This window comes from Phodopus roborovskii, unplaced genomic scaffold (genome assembly GCF_943737965.1).
Source record: "Phodopus roborovskii unplaced genomic scaffold, PHOROB, whole genome shotgun sequence".
Classification (NCBI taxonomy): Eukaryota; Metazoa; Chordata; class Mammalia; order Rodentia; family Cricetidae; genus Phodopus; species Phodopus roborovskii.
This window is the reverse complement of record NW_026126636.1, coordinates 9,667,888-9,687,311: the sequence shown is the minus strand read 5'-3', so window position 1 is coordinate 9,687,311 and position 19,424 is coordinate 9,667,888. Positions and strand designations below refer to the sequence as shown.

General features: G+C 56.3%; 2 protein-coding genes across 2 annotated transcripts; both read right to left on the bottom strand.

Annotated features, from left to right (window-relative positions):
* Nucleotides 1–2,972: 2,972 nt before the first annotated feature.
* On the bottom strand, nt 2,973–4,977 carry Apoe (apolipoprotein E). The gene is made up of 3 exons (XM_051207606.1): nt 4,858–4,977; nt 4,081–4,261; nt 2,973–3,810 (listed from the first exon to the last, which is right to left on the bottom strand). Exons 1-3 carry the CDS (start codon nt 4,898–4,900, stop codon nt 3,084–3,086), a joined length of 951 nt encoding a protein of 316 aa, XP_051063563.1. The 5' UTR covers nt 4,901–4,977; the 3' UTR covers nt 2,973–3,083.
* A 2,479-nt stretch (nt 4,978–7,456) lies between these two features.
* Nucleotides 7,457–18,992, bottom strand: Tomm40 (translocase of outer mitochondrial membrane 40). Its single transcript, XM_051207604.1, has 10 exons — nt 18,898–18,992; nt 18,516–18,794; nt 17,793–17,860; nt 17,105–17,197; nt 14,710–14,811; nt 14,524–14,629; nt 9,434–9,556; nt 9,257–9,333; nt 9,060–9,162; nt 7,457–8,002 (listed from the first exon to the last, which is right to left on the bottom strand). The coding sequence occupies exons 2-10, from the start codon at nt 18,787–18,789 to the stop codon at nt 7,863–7,865; spliced, it is 1,086 nt and encodes a 361-aa protein (XP_051063561.1). The 5' UTR covers nt 18,790–18,794; nt 18,898–18,992; the 3' UTR covers nt 7,457–7,862.
* Between the last annotated feature and the right edge of the window lie 432 nt (nt 18,993–19,424).

Genomic DNA, 19,424 nt, shown 5'->3' with positions numbered 1-19,424 from the left:
CCAAGGCCTTTCCCTCCCCCAGAACTGTTGTTGACCGCCAGTGACCCCTTGGCAGCTGGTGGCTGTGGGCCCCAGACTCTAGGTTGGCTGGCCCGTTGCCCCCCCCCCCCTTGCAGCCCACGTGTCAGCTCTAGGGAGGGGGGTGTGACCGGAGGGGGTAAGAAGGGGGTGGGGCAGACTACCCTGGCTGGTTGCAACATCTCTGGGGCCAGCTCACAGTGTCCAGTCCCTGTGGATGCCAGGCCCGACCCTCTTGTTTCCTGAACTAAGCACAGCTCAACCCTGAAGCCGGCTGAATAATGTAACAGACAGATTTCCCCCTACTCCACCCCGGGGGGCTTCCAATTTCATCTTCTCCTTAGCAACAGGAGCCTCGACTTTAAGCTACTAGTCATCGACTCTGAGGTTTTTGTTGTTGTTTGTTTTCTGACACAAGGTTTTTGCTGTGTAACCCTGCTGTCCTGGTACTCATTGCACAGACCAGGCTGGCCTTGAACTCACAGAGATCCGCCTGCCTCTGCCTCCCGAGTGCTGGGATTAAAGGCGTGCACCACCACCACCTGGCTCAGCGCTGATTCTTACACTCCAAGATAACTGACGCCATGGTTTCCCCTACAAACCTTGTTCTGTTATGTCTTCCTGTGGCCCCTACCCCACCTCTGGGTCTGACCTGTGTGATGGAGAGGTGGGGCTCCTCCATTGCTTACAACTCTCTGCCCTTGCTAGTACATTCCTGTAATCCCGTCCCTTGGAAGGCAGAGGCAGGAACATCAGGACTTCAAGCATAGCATTGGTTATACAGTGAGCTTGAGGCCAGCCTGGGCTAGGTGAGCTCCTGATGCATAAACAACAACAGAGGGCGGAGGGGACCGTGGCTCCGTTGGCTGAACACTTGCCTGGCACGAGGGAAAGCCTGGATGCTGTCCGTCGCTCTACATAGACCAGTACAAATCTATCCAGCACCCAGGCATCGGAGGCAGGAAGATCAGGGGTTCAAGGTCATCCTTGGCTATACAGAGTATAGCTCTGGGTACATAGAGGCCTCGTGTCAAGCAAACAAAAACAAAATCTCTCTGTGGAACTCAAAATTGAGCTCTCAGCTAGATCTGGTGGCACAAACCTGTATTTCCAGCATTTCCAGCATTTGGGGCTTAGGCAGGAGGATTCAGAGTTCAAGGCCAACGTGGCTCAAATAATGCCAGAACAATTCACATCTTTAGTCGGAGACACGCCTGACAGGGTCTCCCGAGGCTCCGAGAGTGTGGTTCATGCCCCATGGACGTGTAGTGTGGCTGCCCTGAACCCTGCCACTCAGCCCATTGACCCTTCCTGTCACTGGGCCCCGTGAATCATTGTGGGAGTGGTGGTGCCCGCCTCCAGATAATGCTGAATTTGGTGCCAGGACAAGCTCCAGGCTCGGGGTGTGCCAGAGGCGGTGGGGGACTGAAGTGCTGGCCTGACCCAAGAGAGACAGCTCAAGCCCTGGCCTGCCCCTGTTGGTGGGAGCCCTGCTAGATTCTTGAGAACTGAGGGGGCGGGAGGGAAAGCTAGCCAGGGGTTCTCCAGCTCCTACCCTGACCCCTCTAAGTGCCAGCTCCCAACCTGAACAGACGCCTGTAGGGACACAGAGAAAACATCTTTGTGTCCCAAGCCTTAACTCATTCCCTCCCTATAGGCACAAGGTGAATGCGTGTGTGTGTGTGGGGGAAGGGCTGGTTAGGTGCAGCCTGAAGCCGGACCCAGAGGAAGCGAAGACCTAGCTACCTTCAGAGTAAAGGAGAAAGGAGAGGGAACAAAACAACCAAAGACCCAGAGCAAAAGAAACTGCAGGAGGGCGAGATAAGAGGAAAACAGGAAGCCAGAAAAGGAAGCCTAGGAGGGAACAGAGAGGAGACAAAGCCAGGAGAGGGAATCAGATAAGACTACAGCGGGGGAGGGACCATCTGGGACACCGGTAAACACCGCCGGCACCCTCCGGTCTCCCACATGTGGGCTCTCAGCGTCACTGTGTAGCAGGTGTGTAAGTTGGGAAAAGTAGCCCAGCAAGGAGAGGGTGGTGCACACCTGTTTTCTCAGGACCGGCGGAGGCTGGGACAAAGTTCCAAATATTCAAGGCCTGCCTGGGCTGGAGGTTGTTAAGGTGGAAGCTTCGCCCCAGCCCCTGGCACCCATACACCCCAAGAGTCTGGGATGTTCCGCTGCAAGTCCCACCCAAGCCCCCTCCACTATCTCCCTCCAAACCCTGCTGCGTCTCAGAAAGCCGCCAAATGACGGCCCCTCCCCCAGAGATGCTCAAGACCACTCCCACAGGGTATTTGAACTGCCTCCCAGAAGAAACTAGACTGTGGTTTTTCCAGTTTCCCTTTGGTCTCCTCTCTGGGGGGTGGGGGGGGGGGTTGGAAGGCCATCCGGGAGCCTTGTATCCATTAAACGTGGGCTGTTTCTTTTTTTGGTTTTTTTGAGACAGGGTTTCTCTGTGTAGCCTTGACTGTCCTGGAACTCGCTCTGTAAATCAGGCTGGCCTCAAACTCACTCACAGGCTGCCTCTGCCTCCGGAGTGCTGGGATTAAAGGCGTGCGCCAAACGTGGGCTTTTTCTAATTTGGTTTGGCCGAGAAGCTTATTGGGGTGTAGAAACTTTTAGAGGTCAAGGAAACTCAGTTGAGGTCCTATCTCAGAATAAAAAGAAGGGCAGTAATATCGACAAGTAAAAGCCCCCAGTGCCTCGAATCCCCCAGTGAGAGGCTGGGTGTGGGGCTCGGTGGTAGAACACTTGTCCTGTAAATTGCTAGGTCCTAGGCTTAATCTCTATTGCTGCAGAAGCTATCAAACCAAACTAGAGCTGAAACAAAAGCACATAGCTTCCCTCCGCCCTACAAGCAGCGACAGTGTCGCGGGATGTATGACTAATGTGAGAAGGAATAGATAAACCGAGACTGAAGCTGTGTGGAATCACTCACAGGAGACCCAACAGGTGCTTGGACAATCTTTATTAAGCAAGGGCCGCCAGAGGGCCAGAGTGGTACTGGGGACAGGGCCACCTGCTGGCCATGGGTGTCACTGCAGCGGGTGGGAGAGGGACACTCATTGACTCTCCTGTGGCACTGAGGAGGCAGGGACGGGGTTGGTAGCCACGGAGGCCTGTATCTTCTCCACCAGGTTTGCCCACTGGCGCTGCATGTCTTCCACCAGCGGCTCGAACCAGCCCTTGAGGCGGGCCTGGAAGATCTCAGCCTGCAGGCGCATCTGCTGGGTCTGCTCCTCCACCTTGGCGCGGACCTCCTCCATCTGCTCACGCACCTCTTCCAGGCGGTCACGGGCCTGGTTGCCCACCTCCTGCAGCCGCCCTCGGATGCGCTCACCCAAAGCCTGGGCACGATCGCGCAGAGGCTGGGCAGCCCCAGCGCCTAGGTTGGCTGTGCGCTGGCGACCCTGCTCCACCAGTGGCCCCAGGCGCTCACGGATGGCGCCCACGCCACGCTCCGCACCCTCGCGGGCCCCGGCCTTGTATACCGCCAGGCGCTTCTGCAGATCCTCGGCATCCCGCATCAGGCGCTTGCGCAACTTGCGCAGGTGTGTGGTGAAGCGTGCCCGCAGCTCCTCTGTGCTCTGGCCCAGCATGGTCTGCACCTCGTTGCGGTACTGCCCCAGCCGGTTGCGGAGGTCCTCCATGTCCGCCCCGAGCCGGGCCTGTGCGGCCTGCACCTCCTTGGACAGCCTGGCCCGGGTCTCCTCCGCCATCGGGCCCAGCTGTTCTTCCAGCTCCTTTTTGTAAGCCTTCACTTCCGTCATGGTGTCCTCCATCAGTACCCTGCAGGCCCGAGGAAACACACAAGGGAGATGAAGACCAAGAAAGAAGGACCCAAAGAGAGAGGTGAGGTGGGCAAGAAAGCAAGACAGGTGTGGTGGCCACCTGCTTGTACTCCCAGAAGTTGAGAAGGTGAAGCAGGAGAATTGCAGAGCCGTTGACGGCAGCTTGAGAGTTCAAGGCCAGCCTGGGGTAGGTGCCCAGAGAGTGGGGACCCCCTGGCCTGGATGTTCAGTGGGTGCAGAGGATGAAGGGACGGGGCTGGGCACTCACGTCAGTTCCTGGGTGACTTGTGAAGTCTGCAGCTCTTCCTGGACCTGATCAGACAGTGTCTGCACCCAGCGTAGGTAGTCCCAGAAGCGGCTCATGGCCAGCTCCCAGGGTTGGCTGCTCTGCCATGCCAGCTGCTCAGTCACCTCCGGCTCGAGCTCGGGCTCTCCCTCGACCAGGCATCCTGTGCAGGGTAAGTTCAAGGCTGGGTCGGGACCTACAGTGCTCTTGGGTCTCTTTGGAGCGACAGTGGGTCGGGAGGGGTTGGAGTCTGTTCCGTTACTACAAGCATATATTGCTTTGGTATCCGATATAGTACAGAGCACAGACCAGGCAGGGGTAGAGTTAGAAAAATATACCTCCCCTTTAAAACAGGTGCGTGTGTGTGTGTGTGTGTGTGTGTGTGTGTGAGAGAGAGAGAGAGAGAGAGAGAGAGAGAGAGAGAGAGAGAGAGAGAGAGCTCGGAAGTCAAAAGACAGCTAGAGGGAATCGGCTCTCTCCTTCCTTCTTTCCACCATATTGGTCCTGGAGATGCCAGGTGTTCAGGCTTGGTGGCCAGCACCTTTACCCCCTGAGCCATCTTCTCATTTTATAATAGGGGGAAAGAATCGAATCAAGGCCTGAAGAGTAAATAAAACAGCCGCTCCAGGCTTTTGAGTCTCAGAGGGACCTCAGAACTGCCTCCATCCCACCAGCGGGCAGCAGGAGAGACCCGGGGCTAGGAAGGGGTCCAGAGAGGAGCAGAGGGAGAGCCACCGGAGCAAGCCCTTGTCCCCATACCTGCCAGCAATGTGACCACCAGCACGGCCCACAGAGCCTTCATCTTCCCGAATGTGAGTGGCCAGTCTGGGAGAGGGAGAAATGGTCTTTGAACAGATGGGGGAAGGGTACTCCACCCAGCCCACCCAGAGAGCTCCACCCTGCCTCCTTTCTCAGGTCTGAGAGCACAGCACTTCCCAAAGGCCTGATTACTCCCCCTCCTGAGTTCGCTATCTGCATCCCTGGGTGGATTCACTGCCAAAAATTCGAGCTCCCTCTCCCAGGGTTCAGATTCCACTTCACCAAGCCACAGCGGGTAGTCCCATTTACATTCCTTCCTACCTTCCCGGCTAAGCCCTGCTTTCCATTTGGATGCCAATTTAACCCGTTTTTAATCATCCTGCAGCCCATGGAGGTGGTACCCTCACATAACCCCAGTACTCAGGACGCTGAGGCGTGAGGACCATCAATTTGAGGGCAGTCCGGGCTACTTGGGGACTGTGATGGGAACCAGTGGGTATTTATATTAAATACAGCCTAAGGCTCATCCCCGATTCTTTCTCTAGAGGATGGTCCCACCAGGTGTGCTGGGATGCCACGCACCACGTTACTGCAGGTGGCCCCTCCATCTCCTCCATGTGTCCCTGGCAATGGCTAGTCACTTTGTGTCCTTAGTTTGTCCCCAAATGCCTCTATCATGCTTCCTGCTTTTCCAATTCTTGCCCGTCTCCTGGACGCCAGGAGATCCCAAGGTCTCCAGCCTACATCTTCCCAAGGTCCCTGGCTGAGTCCCCAGCCCAGCGTGCCTTACCAGCGCCTTCAGAGTCCTTAGCCTTCCGGGGCTGAGCAGGGCAGTGGATGTCAGACTTGTCCAATTATAGGGCTCCCCCTGTCCCGCCCCCTCCTCAGGGCTGGGGCGGGTTGAGCCAGCCCCCTGTCACGAGGTGGGTTGTTCTCTACCCCCCTTCACAGCAGGGCAGAGGAAAGAGGTGGAGTTTGGAGGCCTTGTGACCCCTATCCCCCAACAAGGGAGCTGACACTGTCGAATAATCCTGGCATCTTTCTCCGTAGGGGGTGCTGGAGCCTTCCTCCACTTTTCCCTGTGGGGGACCATGTCTCTGTCTGTTAGGAGGCTAGGCTTCTGGGCTGAGTTTTAACCTTGCCCCCCCCCCCCCTTTGTGCATTCCTTACGTACAAACAAGGTGAACTCCCCTGTCCCTGGGCTGGGAAAACTGCTCTTCCAGGTGTTTGCGTGGAGTCTGCCACTGGGTTTGAAGCAATACATCAAGGGATGTAAAGTACCAAATTTCGGTACTTTAGTCCCGACAGTTGCCCGATGTGTGTTTTGTGTTTTTTGAGACAGGATCCTCAGCTGGCCTCAGAGAATCTTCTGCCTCCGCTGCTGCAAGCTGGGATTTGCCGGTGTGTGTCACTGCACCCACACTTGGCTTTCCTGAGCCGTTTCTTTGCTTATGTGTGCCTGTAGTGCCAGCCACTTGGGAAGCTGAGGCAGGAGGATGTCAGGGGGAGCTTAGACAACAGAACAAAGGAAGCCTCAAGCTAACAACAAACAGTGGGGAGGAGACAGTGCACCTGGGCTGTCAGGTTGCGCCAAGGGCTCCCACACTAGCAAGCTTGCTGGAGTCCCTGCCAGGAACACCGAAGTTCCCATTCCCAGCTGTTGCCCAGAGAGGGTGGCCGTAGGAGGGGAAGCCACACAGTAAGGTTTGGCACCGGACTGAGCAGGCACATGACTACAGGATGGCAACAGGGGAACACCTTATTCCAAGAAGGGTGCAGGGTGCCTGGCCAGGCCCAGGCCTGTTAACTTTGGCTTCAGAGAACACTGGCAAGGAGTAGGGTGTGGTGAGATGATTCCCGTGGGTTACTAAGGGTCAGCCCCATTGGCCAGCTGACATCCCCAGACCACGCAGGGCTGCTGCTGTCTACAGGGACATCAATCAGTTTATGAGTCGTCGCATTGCAAAATCCCACACTTCCCAGCAGGGTGCCATGGGAAGCGACTGGGCCCAGCCACCCAGGCAGGCTCCAGTTTGAGGCTGTTACTACACCCTGCATCAGAGCAGGGGGTGGAATGTAGACCTGTGGAAACGCAGTTTGGCGACCCAGCACCTGCCTGACTCGGGAGGCCCAGTTACTACTTCAACCAGCAGAAAATAAAACAGGACACTTCCTTTGTTCCCATCTGGGAAGGTCCAAGGGCCCCTTCCTTCCCGAGAGCTAACTTTATTGTGCTGAATTTCTTCCAGGAACTTGGTTTCTTCCTGAAGTTTCGGAGACCTCTGACCTTCCCACCAGGAGAAAGTCGCCACAAGCTACCACCTCAGCCCTTTTTTGGATCAGGGAGGCTCTGGAGCCCCATCTCCCTGCCCCCACCCTGTTTGCAGAGACAAAGTCCTCTGCCACCTCTCCGGGCGAGGCGGCACAGGGACCAGTGACCTGGAGCCACCCTCCCGGTGAGGCCAGGCCTGTGATGTCCCCGCCGGTGGAGGGTGTGAGGCTGGCCAGGCTGTCCACACCCTGCCTCCATGCAACCACGACCCTCGGCGCCCCCTGCTGGCGGCCGCGCTCTGCAAGTGCAGAAAACCAATGCCTCAGATCAGTTTTTTTCCTTGTGCATTTTTTGTTTTTTATGTTTTTTCTGTAAAATGTCCCGTTCTTCCATAACTTATAAACATGATTTCTATGGAGGGTGGAGGGGAAAAGTGACGGGCGGCCGGGCGCTCCTCTGCCGCCCTCAGGAGGACAGGGACGTCACGTCACGTCTTTCGTCCCTGAGCCTGTCCAGCCACCTCTACCAGGGCGCTCATAATCGAGTGCCCTTCAAATTCCAGAACTCCCTCCGGGACCCCAGGCTCCTTGGACACTGTCCCCTGGCGCTGGGGATCCTCTGGCATGAGGTGGGTCCCCTCCTTCCCGCTGCCCTGACCCCAGGAGGGAGGGAGAGGAGGGGAGGGCGGCCGGCCCAGTGGTGGTCTGCAGAGGAAGGGCAAGGGCGAGAGGGCTCAGCCGATGGTGAGGCCAAAGCCGCACAGGAACTTATTCTTGCGGTGGTTCAGGAAGGCGCAGAGGGACAGGGTCAGGGGAAGGGGAGGCAGCTTCTTCTCCAGCGTGGCGCCCACGATCCAGTTACTGTTCACAGAGCCTGCGGGTCAGAGTGGGGAGGGTGGCAGGTCACACCAGACCTCTTTTTGGTTTTGTTTTGTTGGTTTTTTGAGACAGGGTTTCTCTGTAGCTTTGGAGGCTCTCCTGGAACTAGCTCTATAGACCAAGCTGGCCTTGACTCAGAGATCTACCTGCCTCTGCCTCCCGAGTGCCGGGATTAAAGGTGTGCACCACCAACGCCCTGCACACACCAGATCTTTAAGTACATGCCCTGTTGCATGTCAAGCACAGGCCTCTATAGCCCTGATTTCTGGGAATGTCAATTTCCTGAATACACAGGTGCATGTGAGCCTCAGGGGTTGGGTGCCAGCTCAGCTGTCCCCTAACTGAAGGGGACTGTGGTGTTGTCACAAGTAGACCCCATATCAGCATCATGGGTCCCAAAGTGCAATGTAGTCAGCTTACTAAGCCTCAGCACCAGGCAGGTTTGAAAAGACCGGGTCACTGCCTAGAGCTGCTTCTGGATCTGTCAGTCACCACTGAGACTCCAACAGTCTTAGATTGATACAAGCTAGTCACTTGAGGGAACCTCATTTGAAATGTCTTCTTCCTAAGACATGGCTGTAGGCAAGCAAGCAGGGTATTTCCTTAATTAGTGATTGGCTGAGAGTACCCCACTCAGGGTGCTGAGGGCAGGGGCGGGAGTCCTGGGCCACGGGCGGGGGGGGGGGGGGGGCAACAGTAAACAGCACTTCCCGTCTGCCCCTTCAGGGCCTGCCCTGACTTCTCTCAGTGGCAGGAGCGGGGCCTGGGAGTTGTGAGCCAAAATAAACTCTTTCCTCCAAGTTGTCTACGGTCCTGGTGTTTGATCGCAGCAAGAATGAACGGGAGGCCAGAAGCTCCTCCCCACGCTGCCTTTCATTAAGCGCAAAAGGGAGAAGAGTTTGAAGTGTGGCTCCTCACACCCACCAGATGTGCCAGGTTGGGGTCCCCACTGTTTGACAGCCTCCCTGAGTAATTTAGAGGTGTACAAAGGCCCCCACCACACAGGTCAGCCCTGGCCTGTTTTCCAGGAGGGAAACCGAGGCCTTCCTTACCCTTGAAGAGGAAGTTGGCCTTGGGCAGGTCCAGCTGGTACCCGAAGGAGGCGCTGGTGTCCTGCATCCTGGTGCTAGCCTCGAACTCCACGCCCACTTGCAGCTGGAGGAGGGAGGGTCGGGCACACGTGTGAGCCCAATGGGGCTCCTGGGTATACCAAGGGCACCAGCAAAGCCTGGCACCCCCTCCAACTCACCTGATCACTGGCTTTGTGGTAATATGTGGCGTGCATGCCTGCCTGGCCCAGTGTTACTGTTGCCAACCAGTTGTTCACTAGGAGAGCAGAGGTAGGCGAGGGCTGGGTGTCAAGGGGACGCAGCATCAAGAAACCCACAGCCTCCCCATTCGGACCACAAACATGTCCCAGGCTCACGTGTGTATTTCCCAGCTAGAGACATGACAGTGCCCTCTTCTCCAGGCCGCCGGTGGTAGACGAGCTCCCCGCCCAGGGCTAGACATGGCGTGATGCTCTGGAGATAGTGGGCCACCAGGATTCCTGCAGGAGGAGAGGGTGGTCAGGCTCTGGGGATCTTCCTGCTAACCCTTAGACAGTTTCTGCCACTCTGAGGCGCTCCCCTTGCCCGGTCTCTGCTGGCCTGTGACCCTGTACAAGCAGCAAGCATGTTCCTAACCTAAGCGAGCAGGGGTGCAGTCCCGCGGACGGGAGCATGCACACCTTTCATCCCAGTCCTTGGGGGAGAGAGGGAGATCCAGGCCAGGGAGGCACACAGTGGCCTGTGTCAAAAAGCCATCTTTGCTCCAGCATCTGGCAGTACAGTGGCAGAACTGTGAAGGACAGCCTGTGCAGGGGCTAAGCCCCTGGCCCAGGATGTGTGAGGTAGGGCCCAGAGTCCGCGCTGGGGCCTGGGTGTGTTCTGGGGAAGTGTGACCACGGCTAGGACAGACGCAGGTACCAGGGCTCAGGAGCCAGCGTGAGTGTTCCCTCAGCAGGCAGGGGACCATCAGGTTCCAGACACATCAACACTGTCCCAGCTCACCTCCCATCACCATAATAAGTAACTGAGAGCCACTGTCCTATGAGTGGCCATGTACAGACAGCAACCTCAGGGTAGAACCCCCTCCCCCATAGCTATAGGAAGGAGGAGTAAGGACTGACCCACCCCTAAGCTGCCTCTCTCTAACAATCCTTAATTTCCGAGGCATCATCAACCCCTAAGTCATTTCTCTACCCACAGCCTCTCCAGATCCCAAATCATAAACCTGACTGTTCTCTCCTGAGAACCTGCCATAGCTCCCCAGGACCCTGGGAAGATCGGGGAGGCTCACAATAATCTATGGGTTGGCTCCAGCTTCAAAATAGAGCTTTGTACTCTGACATAGCCAGTCATTGAAGCTTCCCTCCAGCCAGCTGGCTAAACACCTACAAGGTGTGCCCCAGATCTGACCCTCTTTTGTGCCATGGGACACCTGCCAACCTGTCCCACCCAGCCCTCTCCTAATGGGTGAATCCAAAGTCTCAGAATTACAGTACTGCCTCTTAGGGGCTTGTATCTCTTTTTACTCTTTTCCTCCAGCCAGGGTCCCAACATGTAGCCCAGGCATGCCTTGAACACGTGGTCCTTTTGCCTAATATACAGCCAGGTTATAGGCACCACCATAGCCCAGCTTAGGCCTTAACTGAGGTAAAAACATTTTTTGCAGATTTTACGTGCATGTGTGTTTTGCCTGCACGTATGTCTCTGTGACACACATGCCTGGAACTGGAGTTACAGGTGCTTATGAACTGACATTTAGATTCTGAGAATTTGACCTGGGCTCTCTGAAAAAACAAACCAGTGCTGACGCACACCTTTAGTCCCAGCATTCAGGAGGCAGAGGCAGGCGGATCTCTTGAGTTTGAGACCAGCCTGGTTTACAAGAGCTAGTTACACAACAGCCTCCAAAGCCACAGAGAAACCCTGTCTCCAACAAACAAGCAAAAAAGAATAGGGTCCCACACCAGGTGTGACCCTAATCCCAAACCTAGTCTACATAGAGACACCGATTTAACAGAGGGTCTTGCTATGTAGCCCTGGCTAGCTTCAAACTTGTGATCCTTCTGCCTTGGCCTCCCGAGTAACTGGATTACAGGTGTGTGCCAGTACACTCTACGAAGACTTCACCCCCAGCAGGAGCTGTGCAAGCATGTGTAGGTGCTCATGCAAGTGTGCACGTGTGCATAGGTCAGAGGGCAATTTGTGGAGCTGGTTTCCTGCCGTGTTTGGCCCAGTGATCAAACTCAGGAGGAAGAAGCCAGGGACAGCAGCAAGTGCCTTTCCCTGCTAAGACAGCCTGTTGGTCTCACCCTGTTCTTAGCCATTGTTATGACTTGTGTAACCCTGGACGACCTAGAACTTTCTGGTGTTCTGTCCCAGCCTCCCAAACAAATGCTAGGATCATAGTGGTGACCCACACAGCTCAGCCAGGCTGAGACAAAAGCCTTTCTAGGGACTGGGTAAGAGTGCTGGGGTTTGGGGTGTCCCTGCTCCCCGCTCTGGTTAGTGAGTGGTTAGTATGATGGTTGGGGACAGAACGCAGGGCTCTGTACACGCCAGGCAAGCACTCAGATCAGCAGGCAGGTGCTCTGCCATCAAGTATGTGCAATGACCCCAAGCCACACCCTAATCCAGATTCTTGCTATCCACTGGGGTTGCCTAGGAGACCCTGCGTTTCCTACCATGCTTGTGTGCAATGGTCCCACTGTAGCAATCCCATCGGGACAGAGTTTTGAGGGCCTTCTGCAATGTGTAAGGGTATTCATGATGGGCACAACTTGGAGGGCCTGTCAAGCGACACCAACCCATCCAAGAACAGCCTGGCTAAAGTCCCACCCTGAGGATGAACGCCCTGAAGTAGAACCCAGCCTAGATCCCCCATAGGGGGTGGGGAACCCGCCTAGCATCTGAGGCCTTGGCTCCCATCTTTAGCAGCAGATAGATAACGAGTAACATGGAGCCTGGCATGTCAGAAGTGATCAACAAAATCACCTACGTCAAGCAAGTGGACGAACCCAAGTGGTCCCAAGGGAGACAACAGGATTAGTAAGAGCAGGCCTCAGGAAGGCAGACAGGGTCCCTGTGGAGGAAGGCCAGTCGTAAGGTCCCACCAGGTCCCAATCTGATCAGAGCTGACAGTTGTTTATTTTGAGAGTCTCTGTGCCGCCCTGGCTGTCCTCGAACTCAGATATCGGCCTTTGTCTGGTACCAGAGTGCTGGGATTAAAGGTGTGTGCCCCACTGACAGTCACTCTGCACAGGCGGGATGTCTGGAGGGCTGGCAGCTGTGTTCCATCCAGCCTGACCTCCTCATTCCTGGCCTGCCAGGAAACCACCCTTCCCTCACAGGTTCCCCCCTCCTCTCCCCGCTTCTGGGCTGAGGCTCTGGCACTGGAGAAGCTGTCTGGGACACTCCAGCAAAAAACGAGGCCCCATGTCAGAAGCCATCACAGCTGGGCCAGCCAGATGGTCCGGAAGGCCCGAGCCTCTCGGTTACCATCCGTGGTTCCCCAGTGGAAGGACAATCAGCTCAAGTTGTCCTGACTTCCAACTGTACCCACGGCACGCACTCACACACAAGAAAAAGAAAGGACCCATCAGTCATCAGAGCTCACTCCAGTGGGACTCATCCTGACGGTAACAAACACTGTGCAAATGTTTAGGGGTAAATTACTTATTTGCCAGGTAGAGTGGCCACCAATCCTACCACTCAGGAGACAGGCAAGAATTCCAGGCCAGCCAACAAGAACAAAACACTTTTTTTATGGTGCTGGGACTAAAACCCAGGACCTTGCAAGTGCTCCATCACCAAGCCATGCTCTGAACTCCTCACTGCCGGATTTAGGCAGGTGTTAAGCCACATCTGTCTACGCCTGCCATCTCTCTGTCCTCTTTATCTGGAGGTCCGTGCTGGGATGCACTCAGTTCTGTTCACTATGGCATCACCAGTGAGTAAAAACACGGGGCAGGCTCAGCACCCTGGCAACCGATGGGCAGGCACACAGGTGAGCAGCAACCCTGCCTGCAACCAAGAAGGAACGCAGAGAGAGCAGAAGGGGCCAGACATCAAGACTCATTAGGACCTACCCTGGCCTCTGCCTTGTCTTACCTCGCCTGGACATGGCCACCATGTGCCCCATCTCGTGCCACTTCCCCAAGTCCCACACTGAGAAGTTTTATCTCCTGGTGCCCAGCAGTACAGGCTGGATGATGCACCCATCACCATGGTCACTGTCTAATGATAAATCGTTTTGCTCCATGGAGACAGAATCAAGGCTGTGAATCGGTGCTCTACATGCGCTCCCCAGATCACTTCTCTGGGGATCCTGGGTTTCACCGCGTACACAGGTGTGGCAGTTGAAAGAGAGAACACCCCTACGGTCTGAGGCATTCCAACACTTGCACCCCAATTGGTGGTGCAGTTTGGAGAGGCCCAGGAGGCTTGGCCTTGCTTGAGGACATATGTCACTGGGGACAGCCCCGAAGTTTCAAAGCCTCATGCCATTTCCGGGGGTCTCTCTGCTTCCTGCTTCTGCGGTTGCCTCATGACAAACCGTCTGGGCCGGTAAGCCTGAGTAAACCCTATTGCTTTAGTCATGGTGTTTCTATCACAGCAACTGAACGACAACACACAAGGCTCATCTCCAGCCCCACCGATCTTTCTGACCGAGAACAGGTTTCTATCACCACACCCCATTTTTCGCTTGTTTGTTTTTGGAGACAGGGATTCTTTGTCGCTTTGGAGCCCCTCAGCCTGGAACTCAACAGAGATCCGCCTGCCTCTGCCTCCCAAGTGCTGGGATTGAAGGCGTGCACCACCGCTGCCTGGCCCTCTCCCACATTTTTTCCTTCGCTTTGTTTCAAAGATAGTCTCACTATGTAGCCCAGGCTGGCCTTCACTGCCTCAGTCTCCCTAGTGCTGGGCTTAAAGGCCTGCGCCACCAGGCTAGGGGGACGGCTCAGTGGTTAAGAGCTCTTTCAGAGGACCCAGATCTATGTCCATCACCACAAGTTTACTCACAGTGGTCCGTAATTCCAGCTCAAGGGACTGGACACTGTTCTGGCCTCTTAGGGCAACAGGCACACTTCAAGTGCATAGACACACACACACATATCAAAGTTTAAAAGAAAAAGGCACGCACCCTCCCTAAAAGGGCTCCAGCCTGATCTTTGATCCTCCCCCGTCCTGGGATTACAGGTGTAACCACACCTGGCCTTTTGTTTTGTATCGTTTTTCTTTTTTTTGAGGAAGGGAATTAGCTCAGGCTGCCGGAAACTCATGACCGCCCTGCCTTAGCCTGGCAAGCGTGGGGATCACAAGCTTGTGGACGCCTGAGGGTCGCACGTCCTTCCTACCCTGCCACCTCTCAGATAAGCATGGAAGACCCCGAGACAAAGCCCGTGCCCTGTGGGGAAAGGGAAGCTGGATCAAGGCCTCTCGAACACCTGAGCCCCCCTCCACCTCTTACCTGAACCCACCAAGACATCTGGGTTGCCCAGGGTGACAGCCGCCGTGAAATCGGAGCCCCGGTATTCCCCATCCACCTGCCAGTTCACAAACTTCGACTGCTGGGTCTGTGGGCAAGGGGCAGGGTTAGGGCCAGGGATGAGGGCGCTCCCGTGAGGCTGACAGGCCACACCCACGCATGGCTCACCTGGATGGCCATCTTGGACCTGAGGCCTGGGCTCAGCTGATGGATGATCTGTGCGTTGAGGCTGCCGCTGTTGTCCATGTCACCCACCAGCACGGGGAAGGCCTGTGGGGCAGAGGGCAGTTGAGAGGCCAGAGCTGGAGTGAGACACAGCAGTAGGCCTCAGCAAGAAGCCTGGAGCACCATGCCGGCACCCATGTCCCAGGAAGCCTTCCCAGTGCTTCTCCTGTGCCCATCTGTCACTTGAGTGACACAGCTGCCCCTGACTACCACTGCACACTGCAAGGCAGACGAGCCAAGTTTTTCAACACAGAGTTTCCCCTGTAGCCTTGGCTGCCCTGGCACTCTCTGTAGTCCAGGCTGGCTTTGAACTCAAGAGTCTTGCTTGCCCCTGCCTCCTGAGTGCTGCTGAGATTACCACTGCCTGGCTACTGCTCCTCTTGAGAGACAGGATATCATGTAGGTCTGAGGAGTCTCAAAGGAACACATTGCTGAGATGAACACCAGCCCGAACCCTAACTGGGGAAGTGAGATGGACCCGGAAGGTGACACTCACGTCCTTGCTCACAGCGCCCAGGGGTAGCACTCACAGCGAGCTGGCCTTTCATATCCATCACCACTCAGGACATTCCCAACTGAAGTTCCTCTTCCCAGATGACCGGACTTTACGTCAAGCTGACCGAAACCAGCCAGCACACCAGCTATGTGGCACAGGGTGCCGTGGCCTGGATTACAGGTCATTGTATGTTTGCTTGCTTATTTATGGCAGCAGGTCTTGCCATGTGGCCTGGGCTGTCCTGCAACTCCTCTTCCTTCTGCCACAGCCTCCCCACGCGCTAGGGTGACAAGCATGTGCCAGGACACCCAGCTGAGCTTGAATTCATTTTTTGTAGGCAGCCTCTACTTGTGGACTGACAACTTGACCTTCATGGGGGCCTTCCATGTCTTCTCTACCAGGATGGTATACTTCCTCTCCAACTGTTACAGGCCACGTGCCCCACACCTGGGGACTTCACAATCTCCAAACTGCCACAGTTCAGCTTTGACTTTGGGTTAACTACCCTCCTCCCCTCTTGAAAACACACCTCAAGGGGCCAACCAGATAGCTGAGTAGGAAAGTCAAGGCACTTGTCACCAAGCCTGAGGGCAGGAGTTCAATCCCCAGAACACACTGGAAAGTTGTCCTCTGGCCCCCACAGGCCCTCCTGACACAAATCAACATTAAGTCAGAGTGCAGCCTACACCCTTTCTGCCTCACGACGCCAGGAGCCTCCTACAGATGGGTGCTGCCAAGAAGGGTCCCCTTGCTACTGCAAAGCAGTTGTAGGAGGCAATCATACGTGTCAGCATCGGGACCTTGCTGACCTGCTCGAGGCAGACAGCATAGATTTTACAAAAAGAAAAAAGTATTAGGCACATCGGTGTACCCCTTTAATCCCAGCTCCTGGGAAACAGAGGCAGGTGGGCAAGAAGGTCTCTGAGTTGGATGCCAGCCTGGTTTACATAGTGTTCCAGTCCAGCCAGTGCTCTGAGCTCTCCTACACTCAAGCATGAGCCCCCAAGTTCAAATCACAAAGTGCTTGCATAAGCACCAGGTATGGCTGCTCATGCCCATTGCTCCAACACTGCAGACGGTGGCTGGTGGGTCAGTCTAGCCTAAATGATGAGCTTCCACATCACAGGCCCTGTTTTGGCCTTTGCAAATGCAAAGGTGGGAATAGGTGCCTGCAGACACATACTTTAAGTAAAAGGTGCACAGGATGTACGTAGTTCAGTTGGAAAGAGTGTTTGTCTCCCAAGCCCTGGGTTCGATCCCCAGCCCCAGTAAAACTACACATGATGACCTGAAACTCCAGCCCTTGGGGAGGTAAAGGCAGGAGGACTGAAGGGCCAAGATCATCCCCAGGCACAGCTCTAGCCCAGCCGCGCATGAGAGTCTGTCTCCAGAAACAAAAAACCAGAACAGGTAACAAAAGCAGACTCAGACCGGTTCCCACCCCTCCGAAACCTCCCCATCCCAGTATCCAACCCTGCTAGGGCAGCATGAGAACACACCGGAAGCCCTCACCTGACCTGCCATTCCTCCCTTGTCAAATCTTTCCGTGGCTCTCCAGCACCCCCTAGAGGATACCCCAGCACAGAGTCTGACATTCTAGGCCCTATACTGGCTCCCAGCATCTGGGTTACCACTGTGTGATTCCCTCCACCCATGGTCCCCTCTCCCCCACCCCACCCTACCCTCCATGACCCAGCCCAGGGCCAGACAATGGACAGTATGTCTGTGATGTTGCATAGGAAGGAATCACCTGTGCACCAACACCTGCTTCCCTCCAAGGGCTCCGAGCCTGTCACTCGTCCACCGGTTCCCTTAATGTAAGAATGACCAAAGGAATCTTACCTCCGTAGGACTCAGCTGCTTTGTCCCCACGTACGTGACCCCAAAGTGGTAATTGGACTCTCCAATTGTGCCGAGGGCTACTGTGTGGGTCACCTGGGAGAAGAGAGTGAGTTGCGGGGGTCTTGGCAAGGCTGGCTTATCCACTTGAGGATGCAGACAGAGCTTCTGGGCTCGGCAAGGGATGGAAACCAGGGGTGTGGGGTTGGGGAGTGAACACTGGGCGGCAAGCCATGCTAAGCATCAAAGCTCAGGGTTCCAACCCAGGAGATAAAGTAAACATCGGGCAATATTGACGAGATCAGATGTGAAGCTAGGGTGGGCTACACACCCACTACTGCACCTCTGCTTGAGGCTGCAGGGTAAGAGGCTCTTCTGAATTCTGGGCCCCTAAACCCAAACTTCCCACTCCCCCTGGAGTCATCCTGGAATGTATGAGTCTTATGGTTCATTTCCCTTTTATGTTTGGATACAGGGTCTTGCTATGCATCGTCCCAGGATGGTCTGAGGCATAAGATCTTGCTGCTTCATCCCCCGCCAATGCGAGGACCAGGAGTCTGTATGCTACTGGAATGTTATCTAAGTCTTGTTACCGACCAAAAAGCCCATGCCTTTAAGAGAGTGAGGGGATTTGTACGCATGGAAGCGGATAGCTGTTAATGACCTCTGGAGGGTCAGGGCTCAGACTCACCTGGAACCTGTTACTCAACCCTTTGTTAACTGTAAGTTTGACACCCTCCATCTGAACTGGAAACAGCTCTGCAAGAGAGAGATCCTGTCAAACCTCAAGCCCTCCCCCCTCCTTCCCTCCCGTCCCCAGCTGTCTCCAGAGACCTACATCTAACAAAACAAACCACCACTAGAGGAAATACTGTCTGAGTGAATGGAGCTAGGCCCTTTGGCTGTTTGTAAAACCCAGTGCAACCCCCTGGATGTAGGAAACTTGCTTGTCAAATTTCTCGTCTCTACAATGGTCCTCACCATCCAGAACTGTTCCAAGTAGTCAATAAATCAGCACATATTTGAATACCAAAGATAAGAATGTACCTCTCTTATGACCAAAACGGTCCTAGGCCAGGATCCAGACCCCTTGGGTTGCACCCCTCACAAACCACTGGGGCACACCTTGCCGACACTGTGACCTTGGGCCACACGTAATTCCTTTCCTGATCACACTAAGTGTGGCTGGCTTGGTCCCGGGGCTCTCAGTGCCCAAGACTTCTCGGCCCTGCTGCGGCATTCTTCCCCAGAGAGTTCACCATCTGATGCAGTTCTGAGCCCAAGTCCACGGCCCCGCCGTCCGTCCGTCCCGCCCGCCCGCCCCGTCCTAACGTCCTGTCCCATGGTTGCACCGATGCGCGCCAATCCTCGGGGGTCCCTCCCCGCCCTGGGCCCTCGGCCCGGCGCCCCTTACCCTTGCACTTCCGGTGGCACTCCTCGAACGTGCCCGGGTTGGGCAGGCAGCCGCAGCCCCCATCGTCCGAGGCCCCCGCGGCGCCGCTGGCCGCAGCCCCGGGAGTCCGCTCCGAGCCGCGGCCCGCGCTGGACCCGCTGCCCAGGCCGCCCCCGAGCGGCGGCAGCGTGAAGCCCGGCGGGGAAGGCGGCGGCGGCGGCAGCCCCACGAGCGACGGCGTCGGAGGCGGCGGCGGCCCCGCGGGCGGAGAGCTGGCGGCCAACACGTTCCCCATGGTATCTGCGAGGGGCGAGGTCAGAGTGCGGAGGTCAGGGGCCACTCACACGCGCGGCCCCGGATGCGGCCCCGGCCACCTCCCACCCAGCTCAGCCTCGATCCTCACCGGCGGCGGCGGCCCCTCTTCCCGGCCTGGGCTGCGCTCTTACCCCGTGCGCTACGCGCAACCGAACCCACTGTCGCCGCCGCCGCGGCCGTCTCCCCGCCCCGTGGAGTCCATTGGTCAATTGTCCTCCGGGCCCCGCCCACCAGCCCAAGAAGACACGCATTTTATTGGAGTCCTGGCAGGAAGTACCACCCATCTCATTGAAACAGCCATTTCTATTGGTCCTTATTCGCGGCCGGGCCGTGCGGCGTCCCCGCCTTTCCCATTGGCTCGGGATGTGCGAGCCAATTGGCTCACGACGCCGCGGGTCTGGAACTGCCTCGCTATTCGTCGACCCCGCCGGCTTTGCAACGCCTACCTGCCCATCGCCCCGCCCACCCGCCTGGAGGAGCGGAGCCCCGCCCCGGCGAACGCGCCGACCATTGGTGCGCTTCGATTCCCCCTCGCGCTCTGATTGGCCGGCCCCGGTGACGTTGCTGGTAGCCGTCTCATTGGCTGAGGTGCCGGGGTCGAAGGACGTGGGTAGA

Excerpts from the sequence above, each read along its gene's own strand:
- Apoe (XM_051207606.1), bottom strand. The coding sequence starts at position 4,900 with ATGAAGGCTCTGTGGGCCGTGCTGGTGGTCACATTGCTGGCAG. Across the intron at positions 4,262-4,857 it reads GGTGGTCACATTGCTGGCAG|GATGCCTGGTCGAGGGAGAG; the intron begins GTATGGGGACAA and ends TACCCTGCACAG. Across the intron at positions 3,811-4,080 it reads CAAGTCACCCAGGAACTGAC|GGTACTGATGGAGGACACCA; the intron begins GTGAGTGCCCAG and ends TCGGGCCTGCAG.
- Tomm40 (XM_051207604.1), bottom strand. The coding sequence starts at position 18,789 with ATGGGGAACGTGTTGGCCGCCAGCTCTCCGCCCGCGGGGCCGCCGCCG. Across the intron at positions 14,812-17,104 it reads AGCAGCTGAGTCCTACGGAG|GCCTTCCCCGTGCTGGTGGG; the intron begins GTAAGATTCCTT and ends TCTGCCCCACAG. Across the intron at positions 9,163-9,256 it reads ACCACAAAGCCAGTGATCAG|CTGCAAGTGGGCGTGGAGTT; the intron begins GTGAGTTGGAGG and ends TCCCTCCTCCAG.